General features: G+C 65.8%; 1 protein-coding gene across 3 annotated transcripts in view; it reads left to right on the forward strand.

Annotated features, from left to right (window-relative positions):
* INTS1 (integrator complex subunit 1) overlaps positions 1-10,122 on the forward strand; it is a 29,256-nt gene extending 19,134 nt beyond the window's left edge. For all 3 annotated transcript variants that reach the window (XM_059898920.1, XM_059898921.1, XM_059898922.1), the window contains exons 30-47: positions 201-455; positions 972-1,131; positions 1,371-1,511; positions 1,675-1,849; positions 1,945-2,068; positions 2,792-2,922; positions 3,437-3,524; positions 3,632-3,858; positions 4,085-4,208; positions 5,152-5,285; positions 5,654-5,846; positions 6,382-6,509; positions 6,790-6,902; positions 7,655-7,768; positions 8,781-8,851; positions 9,223-9,314; positions 9,477-9,586; positions 9,765-10,122. In XM_059898920.1, coding sequence (XP_059754903.1) covers positions 201-455; positions 972-1,131; positions 1,371-1,511; positions 1,675-1,849; positions 1,945-2,068; positions 2,792-2,922; positions 3,437-3,524; positions 3,632-3,858; positions 4,085-4,208; positions 5,152-5,285; positions 5,654-5,846; positions 6,382-6,509; positions 6,790-6,902; positions 7,655-7,768; positions 8,781-8,851; positions 9,223-9,314; positions 9,477-9,586; positions 9,765-9,880 — 2,496 coding nt within the window. In that variant the 3' untranslated portion in view covers positions 9,881-10,122. The remainder of the gene's footprint in view (positions 1-200; positions 456-971; positions 1,132-1,370; positions 1,512-1,674; positions 1,850-1,944; positions 2,069-2,791; positions 2,923-3,436; positions 3,525-3,631; positions 3,859-4,084; positions 4,209-5,151; positions 5,286-5,653; positions 5,847-6,381; positions 6,510-6,789; positions 6,903-7,654; positions 7,769-8,780; positions 8,852-9,222; positions 9,315-9,476; positions 9,587-9,764) is intronic.
* The last annotated feature ends 8,261 nt before the right edge of the window (positions 10,123-18,383 follow it).

The following is an 18,383-nucleotide window of genomic DNA, read 5'->3' on the forward strand; positions in this document are numbered from 1 at the left end:
TTTCCTGGGCCTGTTGCCACGGGCCTCGTCCCAGTCCTTGGCCCCCACCCCACGCCCCTCTGGAGAGTCTGCTGGGGACCGGGCACACCAGTGCCAACTGCCGGCAGCCTCCGTGGGGTCGGGGTGTGGGGTGAGAGGAGGGCTCTTCGGGGAAGGCCCCATCTGCCAGCCGCGCGGTCCTGATGGCTGCCTTTCACCAGATCTTCCCGCTGAGCCCGAGCCCGCGGTGGCAGAGCTCCAGCGCGCGCCCTGTAGCCCTGGCGCTGCAGCAGGCCCTGGGCCGGGAGCTGGCGCGAGTCCGCCAGGGGAGCCCCGAGGTGCCGGGCGTCGCGGTGCGCCTCCTGCAGGCCCTCGCCACCCTGCTGAACTCCCCGCACGGCGGCGCCCTGGTCATGGTCATGCACCAGAACCACTTCCTCGCCTGCCCTCTGATGCGCCAGCTCTGCCAGTACCAGGTAGGCCCTGGCACAGCCCTGCGCCTCGCTCCCCGAGTCCCCGCGCCCGGGCTCTGCCTCGTGCGGCCAAGGCCTCAGTCCCCTGTCCCGTCCCCCCAGGCTCGGGGCTTCTGTGGCCAGGCCTGCTTGGGCCCCGGCTGACTGGGTGTCCTGACGTTGTCCTGTGGGCCTCGTCTCTTGCTCCTAAGTGAAGAGATGCAGCTTTTGCTGCGGATCTGGGGACAGACGCCCTGCGTGGGTGACACAAACTTCCCACGAGCAGGGCGGGAGCGTGTTGGGCTTTCCCGCATCCACCACCTGGGTCCAGTAGTTCTGCCACGTTCACCTTACCTGCCCCTGTCTGTGCCCACGTGCGTGCTACCTCCTCGATCGTTTTCTCTCTGTGCCCCATGGGGACGGGCGGCAGCAGACCCCTCGCGGGCTGCGGGTACGGGCGGTGGAGGGGCCCCCGCTGTGGCAGGCGGGACGGCCCCGCCCGGCCCTGGCTGTGTCTGAGCCGTGCTGCGCTGTCCCCAGCGCTGCGTGCCCCAGGACACCGGCTTCTCGTCGCGCTTCCTCAAAGTGCTCGTGCAGACCCTGCAGTGGCTGGACAGCCCCGCCGTGGAGGCCGGGCCCCTGCAGGCCCAGCTCAAGCTGTTTGCCGCCCAGTACTCGGCACGACGCCGGATCAGCGATGGTGAGATGGGGTCGATGGTGCCGGCGGGGGTCCTGGGCTCTCTGCCGTCGCATCAAGGGGACCAGGGCCTTGTTCCCAGAGGGGTCCCAGGTGGCGTCGGGGTGAGTGGGGCCCAGCGGTTTGGGGGTCGGGGCACTGGGGAGGCCCCCCAGAGGGGAGCGTACGTGTGGGAGCCGAGGGGAGTCGCCTGCCCGGCACCCCGGCAGGAGTCCCATGGGTCACACGGCGCTCTCCTGCAGTGCGGAGCGGGTTCCTGCACCTGGCGGAGGCCCTGACGTTCCGCGGGGACCCGGAAGTGGTCAGCTCCACCATCCGCGCCATCGCCGCCACCCTCAAGTCTGGGGAGGGGTGTGACGTGGAGCCCGAGCTTATCAGCAAAGGTACTCGGGCCCCAGGCGCCACAAAGACCCCGCCTCGCCACCCCGCACACAGGTCCCTCTCCTGGGCGCCCCCAGAACAGGGCCCGGGGGTGGGGCTGTCTGTCCTGGAGTCCGGTGGCCCCCTGAGCTCGAGTGACACAGGTGCCCTCTCTGCCCCCCTCAGTCCTCCGGGGTCTGGTCGCCGTGAGGTCGCCTCACCTGGAGGAGCTGCTGGCCGCGCTCTTCTCCGCGGCCTCCGCCTTCCCGGCCTCGGGGCCCGTGGCCGTGGTGAGCTCACTGCTGCTGCAGGAGAAGGGGGAGCCCCCGGCCCTGGGGAAGCAGGACTCTGACGGCTGCAGGTGAGCCGGCGGGGCGGTGGCCGGCTGGGAGCGGGAGCGGGGGCGGGGTGCGGCCCTGGCCGGCCGCGTCTGAGCCCACCCCACCTGCCCTGCAGCCTGGAGGCTGTGCGGCTGGGACCCTGCTCGGGGCTCCTCGTCGACTGGCTGGAGATGCTGGACCCCGAGGTGATCAGCAGCTGCCCTGACCTGCAGCAGCGGCTGCTGTTCTCCCAGAGCAAGGTGGGCCTCGCGCGGACCTGGCACCCTGGGCCACAGTCCATGCGGCGGCCCCAGGCGGGGGGGGCTGCCTCTCTCTCGCTTCCAGCAGATCCGAGGCCTGGGTCTCAGTGGCCAGACAGGTCCCATGTTTCCTCTGAGCGGGTCACCACAACTGGCCAGATCTGGTCACGGAGGCGGGTGGGGGGTGGGTTGGTCCTTTGTGGGCTCAGGTCCTCACAGGGCACGAGACGGTAGGGGGAGTGGAGCTCAGCACCCCCTGACGAGGGGTGGGGTCCTCTGAGGGGTCGGAGCCCACGTCAGGGCTCTGCGGGGGTGGCGGGGTCCCCCAGCTCATCTGGCCGTGGGGAAGGTGAGGATACACTGACCAGGTCGCGGGGGAGGGGCTGGGCAACCCCTGCCCGTGATCCCGCCGCGTGCTGGCGGGTCTGCGCTTCTGACCGCGGCGGTCATGCTTCCGCGCCCCCCGCCTGCCCAGGCGTTCCCACGCCCAGGGTTTTGTTCGCGTGTCTCCTGGTCTCTGAGGAGTGGATTCAGCTCAACCCGTGTTTAATCTGCGGAGTGACCGGCCGGGCTGGGTGGCTTCCCGGGCGGGAGCCTCGGATCTGCCTCAAAACGGACGCTTTCCTCTGCTCTGTGCCGGCACACGTGGGCTGTCATCTGCTGACGCTACCCGGCGGAGCTATCAGCCCGGCGGGGACCATCCCAGGTTTCCTCCCTCCCCAGGGCAAAGGCCCTCCCGGGCCGCAGGTGCCGTCTTTCCGACCCTACCTCTTAGCCCTGCTCACGCACCAGTCCGGCTGGCCCACGCTGCACCAGTGTATCCACGTCCTGCTGGGCAAGAGCCGGGAGGAGAGGTGAGTCCCCCAGATCCCTGTCCCCCACCGGCAGGTCTGTTCCTGCCGCAGGCAGTGTGGGCCTTGGGGTGCCATGTGGCGGCCGCCCTGCCCAGACTCCTCCGGGAGCCGCGTTCAGAGGGCAGCGTCGGGGGCCTTGCGGGGATCTGATCCAGCACCCTTCCCTGCCGGCTTCCTCAGGAACCGGGGCTCTCTTGCCTGGCCCCGTGTCCCTTCTCTGGGTGACCAGCAGGCAGACAGTCGGGTTCACTGTCCTCCGGTCGTGTGAATGGCTGGCGTCCGTGCTGTGCTGCGGGGGCACCAGAGGCCCCTGTGCGCGGCTGCAAGCGTGGGGTGGGGCGGGGCCGACCTTAGCTTTGCCACCGTGAGCTGCAGAGAGGCCAGGTGGGGCAGCCCGCGTCCCCTGACAGCTGACCTGGGCCCTCGGCTGGCAGGGAGCGTCCCGCCCCATCCCCCTCCTCCCTCCGCCTGGAGACGTGCCTCACGCTCAGCCAAGCCGCCTCGCGTCCTCCAGGTTTGACCCCTCGGCCTCCCTGGACTTCCTCTGGGCCTGCATCCACATTCCTCGAATCTGGCAGGGCAGGGACCAGCGTACCCCTCAGGCAGGTTTTGGGGTGTCCCCTGCCCGCAGGGTGGGGTGGCGGGTGGACATGGCGAGATGCGGGCACGCCCGTCGCGCCCGGGCCTGACTGGCGGTGCCCGGCTGCAGAAGCGGCGGGAGGAGTTGGTGCTGCGGGTCCAGGCCCCAGAGCTCATCGGCCTGGTGGAGCTGATCCTGGCGGAGGCAGAGACCAGGAGCCAGGACGGGGACGCCAGCGCCTGCAGCCTTCTCCAGGCCCGGCTGCCCCTGCTGCTCAGCTGCTGCCGCGGTGACAACGAGGGCATCAGGAAGGTGGCGGTGCACCTGACGAGCTGCATCCAGCAGTGGGCTGACAGGTGAGGGTGCTGGACCCCGGGCTCCGGAGCCCCCCGCCTGTCCCCTTGCCTGTGTGATGGGAGGCCGTGGCTCAGATGTGAGCACCGTGGGAATGAGCCCAGGACACCAGTGGGGGTGGGGTAGGGGTGAGGGGCCTGGCACACCAGCTCTGCACGCAGCCCGCAGTGGGAACAGCGGCTCCCTGGTCCCACGGCCACCCCGAGTCTGGTCTCTGGTCTCTCACAGCGTGTTGGGCAGGCGTTGCCGAGACCTGCTCGTGTACCTCTACCTGCAGCGGCCAGACCTCCGGGTGCCTGTGCCTGACGTCTTGCTGCACAGCGAAGGGGCCGCCGGCAGCAGCGTTTGCAAGGTAAAGCCCTGTGGGGTCATCGGGCCGCCTTTGTTCTTCACTTGGAGGTAGAAACGCCAACTGGGAGGTAGAGAAATGCCTTTTCTCAGATCTAAAGACAAAAAAGGCACCGGGTGAGTGTCGGTCGATGGCATGTCTGAGGGCAGAGCCTGCCCTGCCACCCTCGCCTGTCCGACCTCTCGAAGGGTCTGGAAACGATCTTTCTCTCCTCCAAGAAGTCCTCTGGGTGTGGAGCAGAGGAGAGTGGGTGTCTCCCTCGTTCCCTGATAAGGGACCGTTGACTACAACAGGCTGCGTGGTGCGTGTGTGACGGTGTCGCATGCGTCCCAGCACCCCCATCCCTTCCTGGCTGCCTGCCGTGGCACTGGCCTTTGGCCCAGCGTGGGGCCTCCGTGTGCGGGTCTGCGTGGCATCTGCCTTCACCTCCCTTGGGTGATGGTGGGGGGAGGGGTGTCTGGTGGGCCCCCTGCCCATGTTCCCTGGGCTGGACCCTGGAGTCGGATCTGCCGCCTGCCCTGCTTCTCGGGACGGGGAGGGAAGTTGATGTTTTTCCAGTTGTGCTTCCTTCCAGTTTTGTGTGTTATGTGTTTTACACACCTGAAATTATGCTTTATTTGTAAGGTTGGTTTTTCTCACTCGAGCTAATGTAGGGCTTTTATTCTGTTTGTGCGGAGAGGGTGACCTCACACACCAAGTGCTGAGATTGGCTGGGAGCTCTGGCCACTATTTGACCCCCAGGAGCATCAGAAAGCACTGGGGGAACAGGTTTCTCTGGGTCGCTGCGTAGGTCCTTAGGGACCATGCCGGGGCCTTGGGGTCTGGGGACCTTGGAGCAGGGGTGCGCACGCCGCCCGGTGAGCCCCATCGTAGCCCCTGCAGTGGCGGGCAACGGACTCGGCGGGGGGCGGGCGGCCCCGGCTCTGACCACCCCCGTCCCTCTCAGCTGGACGCCCTCATTCACCGCTTCATCACCCTCCTCGCGGACACCAGCGACTCCCGGGCGGCCGAGAACCGCGTGGCCGACGCCAACATGGCCTGTCGGAAGCTGGCTGTGGCCCACCCCATCCTGCTGCTCAGGTACCACCTGGCCTGTCCCACCTGCAGCCTGAGTGGGCAGAGCTCGCCGGCAGGGTGCCCTCCCCGCCCCAGCCTGGAGCGGCCCCCACACCCGGCGTTCCTTTGAGGCGGGCTCTGCGGCTAAGAGCGGGTGGACGGACACTGCTGGTGCCGTCACGGGCAGCCGGGGCCTCGGCTGCTTCCTGGCTACGCGGAGTCTCGGGGGCAGGGGCCTGGTGGACGCGGGAGAGGGCGGGTCAGGTGAGTGGCCCGCGACATCACGGCGGGGGTTAGCGGGCTCCGGGCGGTCTCCCCGTGCAAGTTGATGTCGGCCCGCGGGGGGCGGGGGGAGACGAGCCAGGACCACCGAGCGCACGCGTCGCCCGCAGGCACCTGCCCATGATCGCCGCCCTGCTGCACGGCCGCAACCACCTCAACTTCCAGGAGTTCCGGCAGCAGAACCACCTGACCTTCTTCCTGCACGTGCTGGGCATCCTGGAGCTGCTGCAGCCGCGCGTGTTCCAGAGCGAGCACCAGGGGGCGCTGTGGGACTGCCTGCTCTCCTTTCTCCGCCTGCTGCTGGTGGGTGCCCCGCCCACCCTCCGGACCCTGGGCCCCGGGAGTCCCCAGGGCTCAGGTGCCCTGGTCCCTCTCCCTGCGCCCTTCTCAGCCGGTGACCCTGCTCGCCCTGCCTGCTCCTTCCACCATTCTGAATTCTCTCCCCATTCGGCTCGTCCCCCTCCTGCTCCCACGACTCTGGCAGCCCCGGTCTTTCTGACCAGGACCGAGGGTCCGTCCCCTTGTCCACCTGAGGCGGCTGGGTGAGGGCACAGCCCCTTGGCTGCATCAGGGGCAGGGCCAGGCCACCTGCCTGCCTGATAGCTTCACCCGGGGGAGGCCCCCAGCTGCTCACGTGCCTGGGGAGACCCCACGCTCCTCAGGGTTCATGAGGGACAAGGTCACTCCTGACCCTCAGGGACCTTAACATGCTGCCCGGCAGAGGGCAGCGTGTTGGTGGTGTCCAGGCTCTGTACTGTGAGGCCCCAGGGGGAACGATGCGGGCAAGACGGGATGCTTCAGGCCCTGAATGCTCCCCCCCTTGCGCTTCCCTTTGCAGAACTACAGGAAGTCCTCCCGCCACCTGGCCCCCTTCATCAGCAAGTTCGTGCAGTTCACCCACAAGTATATCACCTGCAACGCCCCGGCCGCCGTCGCCTTCCTGCAGAAACACTCTGACGCGCTCCAGTGAGTGTGCGCGTCTGGCACGGCTCCTCTCCGGCCGGGGTCCCGTCGTGGTGGCGCTCAGGGCTGGGAGCTCCCAAGGGGCGTGGTGGCGGGGATGGACACTGCCCACGGCGCCGGGGCCCGGGGCGGCAGGGCTGTAGATGCTGGGTCTGCGCCGGGGCCATGCTGAGCTGGCGTCCTCCTCCCTCGGCCCCCGGGGCACCTCTTGAGCCCCTGCCCACGGGGCCCTGCTTGCCTCCCACCTGTGGCATGGTCCTCACGGAGAACCTTGCTCCCCCAGTGACCTATCCTTCGACAGCAGTGACCTGGTGATGCTCAAGTCGTTGCTGGCGGGGCTGAGCCTTCCCAGCAGGGACGGCAGGGCCGACCGAGGCCTGGACGAGGAGGGCGAGGGTGAGTGGGGCCGGGGCTGCAGGCTGGACTGCCCTGGGCGTCCCTCGGGCATCGTTGGCCCCGGGTCCGTGACACGCGCACAGCACCGAGTCGTGTTGTGGCCAGCGTGACCTACAGCACCTGCCCTCTGTGGGGCCAACCAGTCCCTCTGTTCTCTGTCCTCGTCCCCGTCTCCATCCTGTGGCCCCTACGGTGGGGCGACCCGGCACCTGCAGCATTGTGTCTAGCGGGCACGCGGTGGATTTGTGAACGGGCCGAGTGCCCCGGGGCCCAGGTCCGATGCTGGCCCTTCACGGCCATTCTGCCCTGGTTTTGCCAAGTCGCTGGTGTTGAGTGTGACTCTCGGCCGCCCACGGGCGCGCCTAGCACAGTGCTCTGCACGCAGGCGCGTTTATTGAGCACCTGCTGTGTGCCGGGGGCGGCAGGGCAGGCCACGTGCACGGTGTGGTGGGTGAGAGGCTGGAGAGAGAGGCGCCGCGTCTCCCAGGCAGCTCCCAGCAGGTTCATCGTTTCAGCGCATCTATTGGGCGCCTGTTGTGTACCAGGCACCGTGCTCAGCCCAGGGCAGGGGCCGCATCTTTGGGGGTCTGGTGTGATTCCGGGCGCTGCTCAGCAAGGCTGCCCCTCGCTTACGCACATGGATCCTGCGGCCTCGGTGTCGAGTGTTTCCGGGGCTCTCAGGCCCTCTGGACAGTGGCCTGGGGCGGGCTGTCCACGTCTCCACCTGACAGCGCTGGCCTCCTGTCTTGCAGACGAGAGCTCGGCTGGCCCCCTGCCTCTGGTCAGCATCTCCCTCTTCACCCCTCTGACTGCAGCTGAAATGGCCCCCTATGTGAAGAGGCTTTCCCGGGGCCAGACGGTCGAGGGTAAGTTTGGGGGTTTGACTCCCCCAGGCCCAGTCGGCCCCGCGGTGGGTGGTGGCCTCCCTTTCTGTCCCTCCGGCATCCTGGGTCCCACAGCGGCCCTTGGCCGTCCAGGCTTCTCCTGGGTGGGGCATCCAGAAGACAGCAGGGCCCCTGCCAGGTCCCGGGAGGGGCTGGGCTCTTTCCTCAGAGTGGGAATAGGGGTGGGTAGAGGGGGGGTCGGGGGGAGAAGCGGGGCTGGAGACTGGGGGCGGCTCCTCTGCTGGCCAGTGGCACTGGGGAGCCCCCTGGAGTCCCCATGGGTACCGAGGAAGAGGGGCCTGGCGGGGAGCTGGCCGACAGCCCCTGGTCCCCTACGGGGGAGCCGAGGGCCTGGGTGGCCACCTGCGGGGAGGGGCAGGGCCGTGTTTCCGCAGCGTGGCCTCGGGGCAGCCAGGGCAGACATCTGGGGAGCGTGGTGCCGATGCAGATCCCTGGGCCCCTCAGAGACCTCTGAAAGCCTGGTCGACCAGCACCTCCGGTTTGGGGTCGCTGGCTCGGTAGTTGGGAAGGCAGCGGCACCCCCAGTGCTTTCCGTCCCAAGGGGCTGGGGGCCCCCTGGCCTGAGCAAGCGCTAGAGGTGCTATGGGAGCTCCAGGAGGCACTGGTGCTGATGTTGTGCGCAGCCGTGCTGCACCTGTAGACCCAGGTTCCTCCGCCAGAGCCTGTGCTGAGGCCGGGCCAGGGTCCCTGCCCGGCAGGTGCGCTGTGGGGCAGCGGGCTCTGGCCCCGGGACTCCACCCCTCCTGCCTCTGGGCTGCGTGGGGGACAGGTTCGCCCCCGAGCCCAGCAGCTGCAGCCTGGCCCTCACAGCACGCTTTCTACCCATTTTAGATCTGTTGGAGGTTCTGAGCGACCTGGACGAGATGCCCCGGGTCTCCACCCCTCCTGCCTCTGGGCTGCGTGGGGGACAGGTTCGCCCCCGAGCCCAGCAGCTGCAGCCTGGCCCTCACAGCACGCTTTCTACCCATTTTAGATCTGTTGGAGGTTCTGAGCGACCTGGACGAGATGTCCCGGCGGAGACCCGAGATCCTGGGCTTCTTCTCGGTGCGGGAGCTGCCACGTGCCCGGAGGAACTGGGACACATGTCAGAGGCTGGGGCAGGAGGGCAAAACCACGCTGGGCCCTGGACAGGGACGCCGCCCCCACCCTCCTTCCTGCTGTGCCCCCCGCTCAGCCCTCAGCGGCTGGGCTTCGGGGGCGGGCACCACGTCAGACCCCGGCCTCGCCCCAGATGCCCACAGTCCCGCCCAGAACGGAGGCGGCCGCTCCTCCACTCTGTGCTGGAGCTCCTGTGTGCTTCATGGGGCCTGAGGTCCCAGGGCCCAGCGACGGGGGTGTTGAGGGGGCTGGGGGCTTAGGGAGTGGGGTCCCCGGCACGGGAGGGTGGCCCTGCTGACCCCGCCCCGCCCCCGCAGACGAGCCTGCAGCGGCTCATGAGCTCGGCTGAGGAGTCCTGCCGCGACCTGGCCTCCAGCCTGGCCCTGCGCTCCATCCAGAACAACCCCAGGTGAGCCGGCGTCACCCGCCGCCGCGGCCCGCCCGGTGCCCTGGGCCAGGCCTCCCGCTGCTCCTGTCCGGTGGGACCTGGCACGGGGCTCTGGGGAGGCGTCGGGGCCTTGGCCGTCTTGGCACGGGGGGAGGTGCCAACCTGAGCACGTGGCTCTTTCAGCATCGCAGCCGACTTCCTGCCCACGTTCATGTACTGCCTGGGCAGCCGGGACTTTGAAGTGGCGCAGACGGCCCTCCGGAACCTGCCGGAGTACACCCTCCTCTGCCAGGGTGAGTCTGCCCCGACCCCACCCGCCCAGGCCCTGGTGCCCCTGGAGGCCTCGGTACCCGGGCCCGGGCTCTCGGGGAAAGACCAGAGGCTCCACTTCTGAGAGCTGCCTGATGACCTGGCCCCCGCGGCCAGGATGTCAGGGCAGCGCATCCTGACAGGGTCTTCGTCTGTCCCCAGAGCATGCAGCCGCGCTGCTGCACCGGGCCTTCCTGGTGGGCATGTACGGCCAGATGGACACCAGCGCCCAGGTCTCCGAGGCCCTGAGGATCCTGCACATGGAGGCTGTGATGTGAGCCCGGGCCGCAGCCCGACTGCACGCCTGGTCCCCTGGTGGTCTCCGGGAGCGCCAAGGCAGGCAGGGCCAGCACTCAGCCGACGCCCAGCCGCCCCTGGCCAGCAGTGGGGGGGGCCGTCTGCCCCGGAGGCTGTCCCGCCTGCGGAGTGGCGGGGGCACGGCCCAGCTGGGAGGGATGCTGACCTCCTAGACAATCGAGGCGAGGGGCTGGGTTCAAATGAAATGTTTTGAACTCCCCGATACTGCTGCCTGTGTGGTTTGCCTCCTTGGAGACCCCGGGAGTGAGTGGGACCTGGGAGCTTGGAGCCCTGCCCCCAGGGCCCGGCCAGCCTGCCTGCTCCTGGTGGGCACGTGGCGGTGTCCGTCTGGAGACAGGAGGGCGCCTGCCTGCTGGGCACAGTCTCGGCCCTTCCTCCCTGCCCTCCACCCAGCTCCCCGCTTTCAGGCAGCATCGGGGTTGGGGGAGAGCTGACAGTGCCCAGGCGCCCCCTGCCCCTGAGCTCTCTGCCCACGGGCTCGGCCTCGTCAGCTCCTGGAGGGAGCGGGGCTTGCTGGGGGTCGGCAGAGCAGTCTTCTCTCCCACCCCAAAAAGGACCTCAGTTCCCCGAGACCCTCAGCTTCGGGCATCGCTCCAGGAAGCTTCCGCGTGCTGGCCGCGGGGTGAGGGCTGGCACAGTGCAGCCACTGAGGGGCACATTCCCCGTGGAGCTGCGGTGCTGGGGCAGGGGACGGGGGCGGGGCTCCGCCCGAGAACTTGGCCCTGGGACTCTGAGGGCAGGGGGCAGTGCTCCCTCTAGTGAGGGCCCCGGGGTCCCCCCAGGCGGCACTGGCTTCTCCAGGCCAGTGTCCTCATCTGAGGGCAATGCCGTCCCAACCCCATCCAGGCTCGACGCAGATGGCGTCCCACTCCTCCCTCCCATTGCTCCCGTGAGCGCCCAGCACTTGACAGAGCCCCAGTCTCCCTGATGGCCCCTAGGTTCTGGTGCCCCCCCCCCCAAAAGGGTCCCCGTCTGCCTGGCTCCTGCTCAGCTGGGGCCACCAGGGGGCGCTGAGGCTAAAGACAGACCCAGGCTCTTCAGTCCGGCCTGCTTGAGGCTGGACAGACCCTCGTGGGGTGGGGGGCAGTCACTGCTTCCGTGCCCACCAGGGACAGGGCTGTGCCCCTAGCCCCACAGGCCCCTGGCCAGCCACAGCCTTGCCAGCCTCCCTTCTCCCCGTGCTTGCTTCTCACCAGCCTCCCTTCGCCCCTGAGCCCCTGACGGGTCAGCCAGCACGCCGCTGCCCGTACGACAGCCCGTCAGTGTCCAGGTCCTGCCCGGTCCTTGGTGGAGCCCCAGGACCCCCCGTCCCGTCTGGCTTGTTTCTTGGCCCCCGTTGTGTGGCTCTTGCTCAGGGGCACGTGGAACTGGCCTTTCGCCACTCCTGGCAGCTCCTGCCCCACTGCAGTCCCTGCAGAGAGGGACATGGAGCTGAAGGGCCCCCTCCTGCCTCCTGCCCTGGGTGCCCTACCAGGAAGTGCCATGCCACTTGCAGGATGCCACGGCCCTGCCCATCTGGGCTTGGGTGACAGCTGTTGGGACACCTGCGTGCCCCAAAGTGCCACCGCCTCACCCAGAGCCAAGGGAGCACAGGCCCCCTGGGGTTTGGGAGGATGGGGGCTGGGGCAGTTCACCCATGACGCTGGGCTGTGTGAGGGCCCAGCAGGCAGAGGCAGGCTCTGGGGGAGCCCTTGGACCACCTTCCTGCCCAGTCCCACCAATGTCAGGGCCGAGGCCTGGGGGAGCCTGAGGGTGGGACGCGGCCTGGCTCTGGGGGAGCCAGGATTCTGACTACCCTCCACCTTCACCTTTCTGCGGGCAAAGGCAGACATCCTGGCGGGGCTGTGGGCAGGTGGCTGGTGCACGGGCGGTACCCACGGAACCCGTGCTTGCCAGCCTGGGCGCTGCAGCATTGCCTGGCAAGTGGGGGGCAGCGGGACCCTTGGGGACGGCCCATGGGAACGGGCGGTGGGGCGTGGAGGGTGCCGGCAGAGCGGGCGCGCAGGGCAGCACTCCTTGGACGGTCCGCGTTGCCATGGACACCGTCCCGCCAGCTCGTTTCACACAGCTGCGCCCTGCCCAGGGCCTCGGGGAGAAGGGGCCCAGGGGGCCCAGTGGGTGGCGGGCAGGGGCGTGGGTGTGCATGTGTGTGGGGTGAGTGTGGGCTTTTGGAGGCCGGGTGAGCCCCCTTGGGGTCAAGGCCACCTGACCTACTCCTGTCTACACAGCGTGAGTGGGGAGCTGGAGTGCCAGCTCCCTGTGTGGGCCTGAACCCAGAGCCCGTGCCCCGCAGAGCGCAATGGGGCTTGGGTGCTGCGCGGGGAGGTCCAAGGTACAGGAGCACAGCCAGGCAGAACCTTCTGGATCCCAACTCTTCTGCCTCAGCTCAGCACCCAGCCACGTCCACTGTGAAGCCCAAGCTTGCCACGTTCCCTCCTGCCACAGGGCCTTTGCACGGGCCGCTCTCCCCCGTCACTGCCCACTGTGCCAGCTCCCACTCCATCAGCTCTCAGCTCCTGTGGCACCTTCTCCAGGAAGGCTTCTTGCACCCAAGGTCAGGTGCCTTCTCCCCACAGGTGCTGTGTGTTCTCTGTCGCTCTATGCCACACTGGGAGGTGGGGGATCTGGCTGGGTGGTTGGAGTTGTCAATCCAGCCAGGGTCTGCCTGGCCTGGGGTGTGCAGAGCAGGTGAGGGAGGAAGTGAAGTCCAGTCTCCTCCAAGATCCCAAAGACCCGGACCTGGCGGGAGCCGGGGTGGGGTCGGGCCGGGGGAGCTGGGGCAAAGACGTGAGGTCAGCCCGGGTGTCCCACCCCAGCCCCCAGCCCCGGGCTCTCCACAGGGCTGCTCTCGCCTGGCTCACAGCCTGCGAGTCCTGGGAAGTTGACCCGTCCAAGGTCAGGTTGGGGAAGGGGCTCCTTGAGCGTCAGGAAGGAGGAGAGGTGGAGGGGGCGGGGCGGAGCCCACCTGGGCTCCTGTCCTGGCACGTGACCCTGGCAGCTGAGCTCCCCTCTCTGGGCCTCAGCCTCCCTCTTGTTAAGAGGGGCTGCGCTCACCCACTGACAAGAAAACGAGGCGTCCCGCTCAGACCCCACAGTCCCCTTCGCTCTGGGGGAGGGGAGGCCCCCCAGGGAGGATCAAAGGGCACCCCATCAACCAGCTTCAGCAGGTGGGGAAGGGTGGGACCGGGTGCGGCGTTGCCATGGTGATGAGCTCACCTGTTTCCTTCATGTTCAGTCCTGGGAAGGGGTGAACCCTGACCTTCAAACAGGCCAGACAGCCAGCAGCCGGGCAGAGGGCCAGAGAGGCATGGGCAGCTGGGGCCCCAGGGCCCCCAGGTCTCCCCCCGAGGGTTCCCAGCACCAGGGCCCCCACGTTCGCACTGGGAGGGCTGGCTTATGGCCCCAATTCACAGATGAGGGCAGTAAGGCACAGTTAGTTGTCCAAGGTCACATGGGGTAGAACTGCCCCGGGGTCCTGAACCAGGACCCTCCCCTCTCCCCTGTTTCCTTCCTCAGAGCCACTTAAAACTCTGACCCAGGCCGTGGTGGGGTTACTTCAGGTGTCTTGGCAGGGAGGGGTGTGGCTTGAGGGCTCTCCCAGGGCCTGCCCGCCCCATCTCTCCCTGGGGAAGGAGGACAGGCAGACAGAACTGGAGTCCAGGTCTCACCCTGTAGCCGTCTCCCCAGTCCAGGCCCAGGCTGGGCCCCCAGGGGGACCAGAGGTCAGACCCCACAAGGCTCGTGCCTGGGGGAGTTGGGAAGGGCTATTTCAAGAAGGTGGAGGGTTGAGTAGGAGCTGGAGGATGAGCAGGGGTTTTCCAGGTGAGGACTCGGCTTCTCAGCTTGCATCGGGGCACAGAGCTCTCATCACGTGTGGGTGGTGAGCCCACAGCCCTGGTCTCCTGTGTCTGCCCTCCGGGTATAAAGTGTGGCCTGGAGGGGACTGTGGGGCTCAGTGGCCGTTTGTCCAGTGAGTGGCCACAGGCCACACGGGGGGAGAGGAGTGGGATGGGGCGGGACTTCTGGCTGCAGAGCCCAGGCCCCCACTGACCCCTGTGATGGAGGAAGCAGCTGCTGACTGCCACCTGCTTGGCACACCTGGGCCAGCTTCCTGGGGGCCTCCCGAGACGCTGGGTCCCAAAGACCCCTTGGACCCCTTCATCCTGGGTCCACATCACAGACGGCACCCCAGGCGCCCACAGGCCAGAGCGTGGCCAGGAGAGCCTTTGGGATGGCAAAGCACATGGCGGCAGGAGCTGGGGGGCTGCCAGGTCAGAGGCCAGAGTGCAAGTCCCCCCGCCCCAGGCCACCCACCCTGGGTCCCCCCACTCTGGGCACCCTCACCCTGAGTCTCTGTGTTCCACCCCTGGAGTCCACCAGTCCTCCTTTCAAGGCCAGGGGCAGCCTTGACTGACCTCTCACCCCCAGACCTGGGGCAGGTAACTCTGGAGGCACCCCAGGGCTCTGAGGCCAGCTCAGCGCTCCCTGACTATGGCCTTGGGCAAACCACTCGCCTCTGCTTCCATATCTATAAAAGGGGTGTGAAAATAACGCCTGAGTCTCAGGGCACTGTGAGCATGGAGGAAGTGCTCAGTGAAGGGTGTCTGTCACTGTGACCTGCTTTATGAACAGAGAGGTGCTGTGATCTGGCCAAGGACACACAGCCATTGGAGGCAGGGCCAGGCTTCCTTCAGCCCTGGTCCTGCTCCCTGGTGCCCCTGCCAGCCCCTGCGCGCTGGTAATGGGACAGGAGGGCCAGTCCCCATTACAAGGGGTTCCTATAAATGACGTGAGAAGGATTAATAATGTATTTGTAACACATCGTCGTGGTAGCCAAAAATGATCTATAAATGTGCGGTAAATGTTTTATAATGTTTTTGTAACCCGTTATAAATGATAAATGGCAGACTATAGATGCCAGATAAAATATTTATAACGCATCGTGTGCAGCGTTGGGCTGCTACAGTTCGGGAAAGCCATTAATAATAAAGTGGATGGAAATGTAAAAGTTACCAACATGCCCAGCAAAGCCATTTATAATGAAATGTAAAATTTGGCTGTTGGAAGCAACCCACGAGCCCCAGCCGAAGCACTGGCCAGGTTCCCCCGGAGCCTGGGAAGGAGTGGGTTGTGAATTATTTGTGAGGTGTTCGGACTAGGACGTATACTATCCGTAGCACGCTGTATAAATATGCTATTAATATACACAAGGCAGCATGCATTATTCATTGGGCCTAATTAATTAATGGGTGGCCCCTTAAAATGGGGTGTCACAGCTTCCAGCTCCCTCCTGCCTGGGGTGCGGGCATCCACAGCCGCCTGCGTGAGCCGTTGGCTGACCCAACCGTGGCCTTGGGAACTGGGGAATGAGGGGACACCCCTTGGATGCTCTGCTGTGAAGCCAACGTGACCCCCCAAGGTGGTTCCGCTGCAGGCGGCAAGGGGCTGGCATCCCTCTGGGGGGCTCTGCTTACCACCCTCCAGCATCCATCTCTCACAACCACAGTGGCCATGAAAATTAATTGTTTTTCATGGATCGAGCTTGAGGAAAGCCAAACCTAGATAGCGCTATTTGCCTTTTTCACTTACGTATTAAAGGTGAGGTGAGATGGTGATGCACCATCAGGGTGCGATTGTGACGTGAATGATATCCTTAACTAGTCCAAACCAATCAATGTAAAGACGGGCGGCATCGATCACAATTACCTGGCTAGGTAATACTGTTACCGGGGCAGGGAGCCGCATTTCCACAGCTCAGCCTGGTGCTACTGGGGATGAGGGCCCCCAGCTTGCTGTGAAGGCTCAGAGAAGTGAGGGTGACAGGGCAAAGCTGCTGAGCGAGGCTGCCAACCCGGACCTGCCCGCTGGAGTCCAAGCATGTCTTTTGCACAAGCCAGGGCTCCCGGTTCTGTTCTGTGTGGCACTCGTTTCCTGAGACACCCCTGCAGCAGAGGTTCTGTGGGCAAGTCAGTTTGGGAACCCCTGTGTGGTGTGGCCGCTCCCTTGGGGGTCACGGTGCACGGCAGGGGATGAAGGCTCTGAGAAGTCCTGGGGGAAGGGCCGCATGGGTGGATGCCTCCCCCCTTCTTTCTCTCGTGCCCCCCCCCCCCCCCCGCCTCTCCTGGTTTCCCCGCTCTGCCTTGAAGGCTCAGGGCACCGCCAGATCTGCTGTGTTTGGACAGGCGCCCCCGATTATGTTCCAGCTCATGCCATCAGCCTTGGTCAAATCTGTTACTTGGGGCTCAATCTACCAGTTAAAGGGTCTACAGATCCCACCCCACCACTCCAAGGTGTCGTGCCCATTCCCACCACCAAGGACCGTCCTAGGGGCCCAGTGGGCGGTGCATCCTCTAGGAGCTGGCTTTTTGGATGCAAATTAGTGCTGCCCTGGTCCGGATTGACCCTGGGTCCCCAGCAATGTCCTTGCCAGCCTTCCTCCCGGGGAGGGGCCCCCATCATCACCGAGGGGTCTGAACACGTGCTGGAAAGCAGGAGGGGGGGGAATTGAGACACCTGGCCTGGAAGTTCTGACCCAGACAAGGGCAGCCGCTCGGGCAGGGCAGCGGCCTGGGTTGACCCGGGTTCCTTGGGCCCTCCACCATGCTGGGTCCTAGGTCCCAGCTCTGCCTGGCTGATCCACTGGTCTCCTCTCTCCTCAGAACCTAATTTTCTTGAGCTGCAGAATGGGTAGGGTCAACCCACTTTTAAAGAGTGGCTTTAAGCATTAAGTGAGAAAATGGGCGTGAAAATGCTAGAAGCCCTCCCCGACCCTTTCTCCAGCCGCACCCCGCCTCCTGCCCAGTTCCTCCATTCCTCGGGTACTCCTCTGTGACTTTGTTCCTGCTGCAGGGCCTCTGCCTGGGACACTCTTCCCTTTCCTCTGTGACAAGCCAATTCCCACTTACCCTTCAGGTCTCAGTTCTCATGTCCCCTCCCCAGGGAAGCCATCTCCGGCCTCTGAACCAAGACAAGGGCCCCTTCTTCACCACCTAATGGCATCGTGTGTCCCTTGGAGCACTGTCACAGGGGCAATTTTGCGTTTATCTGTGTATGTGTCTCAGTCAGGGTAAGAATGCTAGCTGCTGTAACAAACAGGTCCCAAAGTTCCAGCAACTGGACCCGGCCTGCATTTCTCACCCAGAGGCCAATCTGGATGTCCCGGGTCAGTGATGACCTTCTGCCTGACCCTGCAGTGTCCAAGCTCGTCCACCTGTGGCCCCATCATCTAGTAGGTCCTTTGCCTCTGGCCAGCAGACCGGGGAAGATTTAGAGTGTGAGGTGCATCCATCACCTCCATTGGCCAGAACTCAGCCACAACAGCCCCCCTGACCTGAAAGGGAGGCTGGAAACATCGGACCAGGCATAGGAAATGGCGAGTGCTGAGGTCCTGGGGCGGTCGTAGGAGGGGAGATGGGAGAGGTAACAATGGCCCATGCTGAGGACCGTGCTTTCCTTGTGAAGAGGAGGGGCTGGAGAAGTGGCAGGGGCAAGTTCTGGCTCCCGTGGTCATCAAAGATTTTGTGTTGAGAATAGACTGCAGGTGGCAAGCCAGAAGCAGAGCCATGGTTAGAAGATTCCTGTAGAAACCCAGGCTCACACCAGCTGGTGCCCGTGGAGGTGGTGGCAGTGGTCAGCTTCCTGCAGGACAGGATGTGGGCAGTGAGAGGACAGGGGCCAAGGAGCTTGCCCAGGCTTGTGTTCCCAGCAGCTGGCAGGACGCCGTGGGCTGGCTGTGGGTGGGGCTGGCTGGGGGTCTGGGAGGACCAGGAGTGGCTGAGTGCAGGAGGCAAGAGGGGTGGAGGCTCTGAGGCCAGCAGGGCAGGGCAGGCCAGGGAGCAGCTGGAGATGTGATAAGGGGCCCCGACTTCATTCAGAGCGCTGCAGAGGCCAAGCAAGGAAGGGCTTGTCCAACTGGCCTTCTCGAAAGATCCCTTGGCTGCTGGGGAGGGGTGGACTATGGTGGCCAGAGGGCAGGAGGGAGCCGAGGGAGACTGACCAGTGGTCAGGGGCAAGACGTTGGTGGCCGCAGTGGGGAGAAGTGGGTAGGCTGGGGGTGTCCTGGACTGGGGGGCCCTGAAGAGGAGCAGGGCCGGCAGAAGGACGTGCTGTGTGTGAGGTGCTGATGGGGACACCCCCACAAATGCCGCCTCCCAAGTCACTGTCCCCAGAGGCGGCCACGTGGTGGCCAGTGGAGGCAAGAGTGCAGCTTAAACTCCTCAAAATCAGAGCTCTGGCCACCTCCTCCTCTTCCTTCTGAGCCCCCAGCCCTGTCTGCCTCTCGTCCAGCCCTGTGACCACCGCCCCCCGCCCCCGACCTTGGCTTTACCCGACCTCACCGGCTTTTCCAGTTCTCCTAAATGCTGCCCTGGGGGTCAGGAAAACCCACTTGGCTCCTGGTTCTGGGACTAGCCACCAGGCCAACGGAACTGGCAGGACATTGCCCTTTGTCCTCTAGCTGGGAAA

Source organism: Balaenoptera ricei, chromosome 15, assembly GCF_028023285.1.
Source record: "Balaenoptera ricei isolate mBalRic1 chromosome 15, mBalRic1.hap2, whole genome shotgun sequence".
NCBI lineage: Eukaryota > Metazoa > Chordata > Mammalia > Artiodactyla > Balaenopteridae > Balaenoptera > Balaenoptera ricei.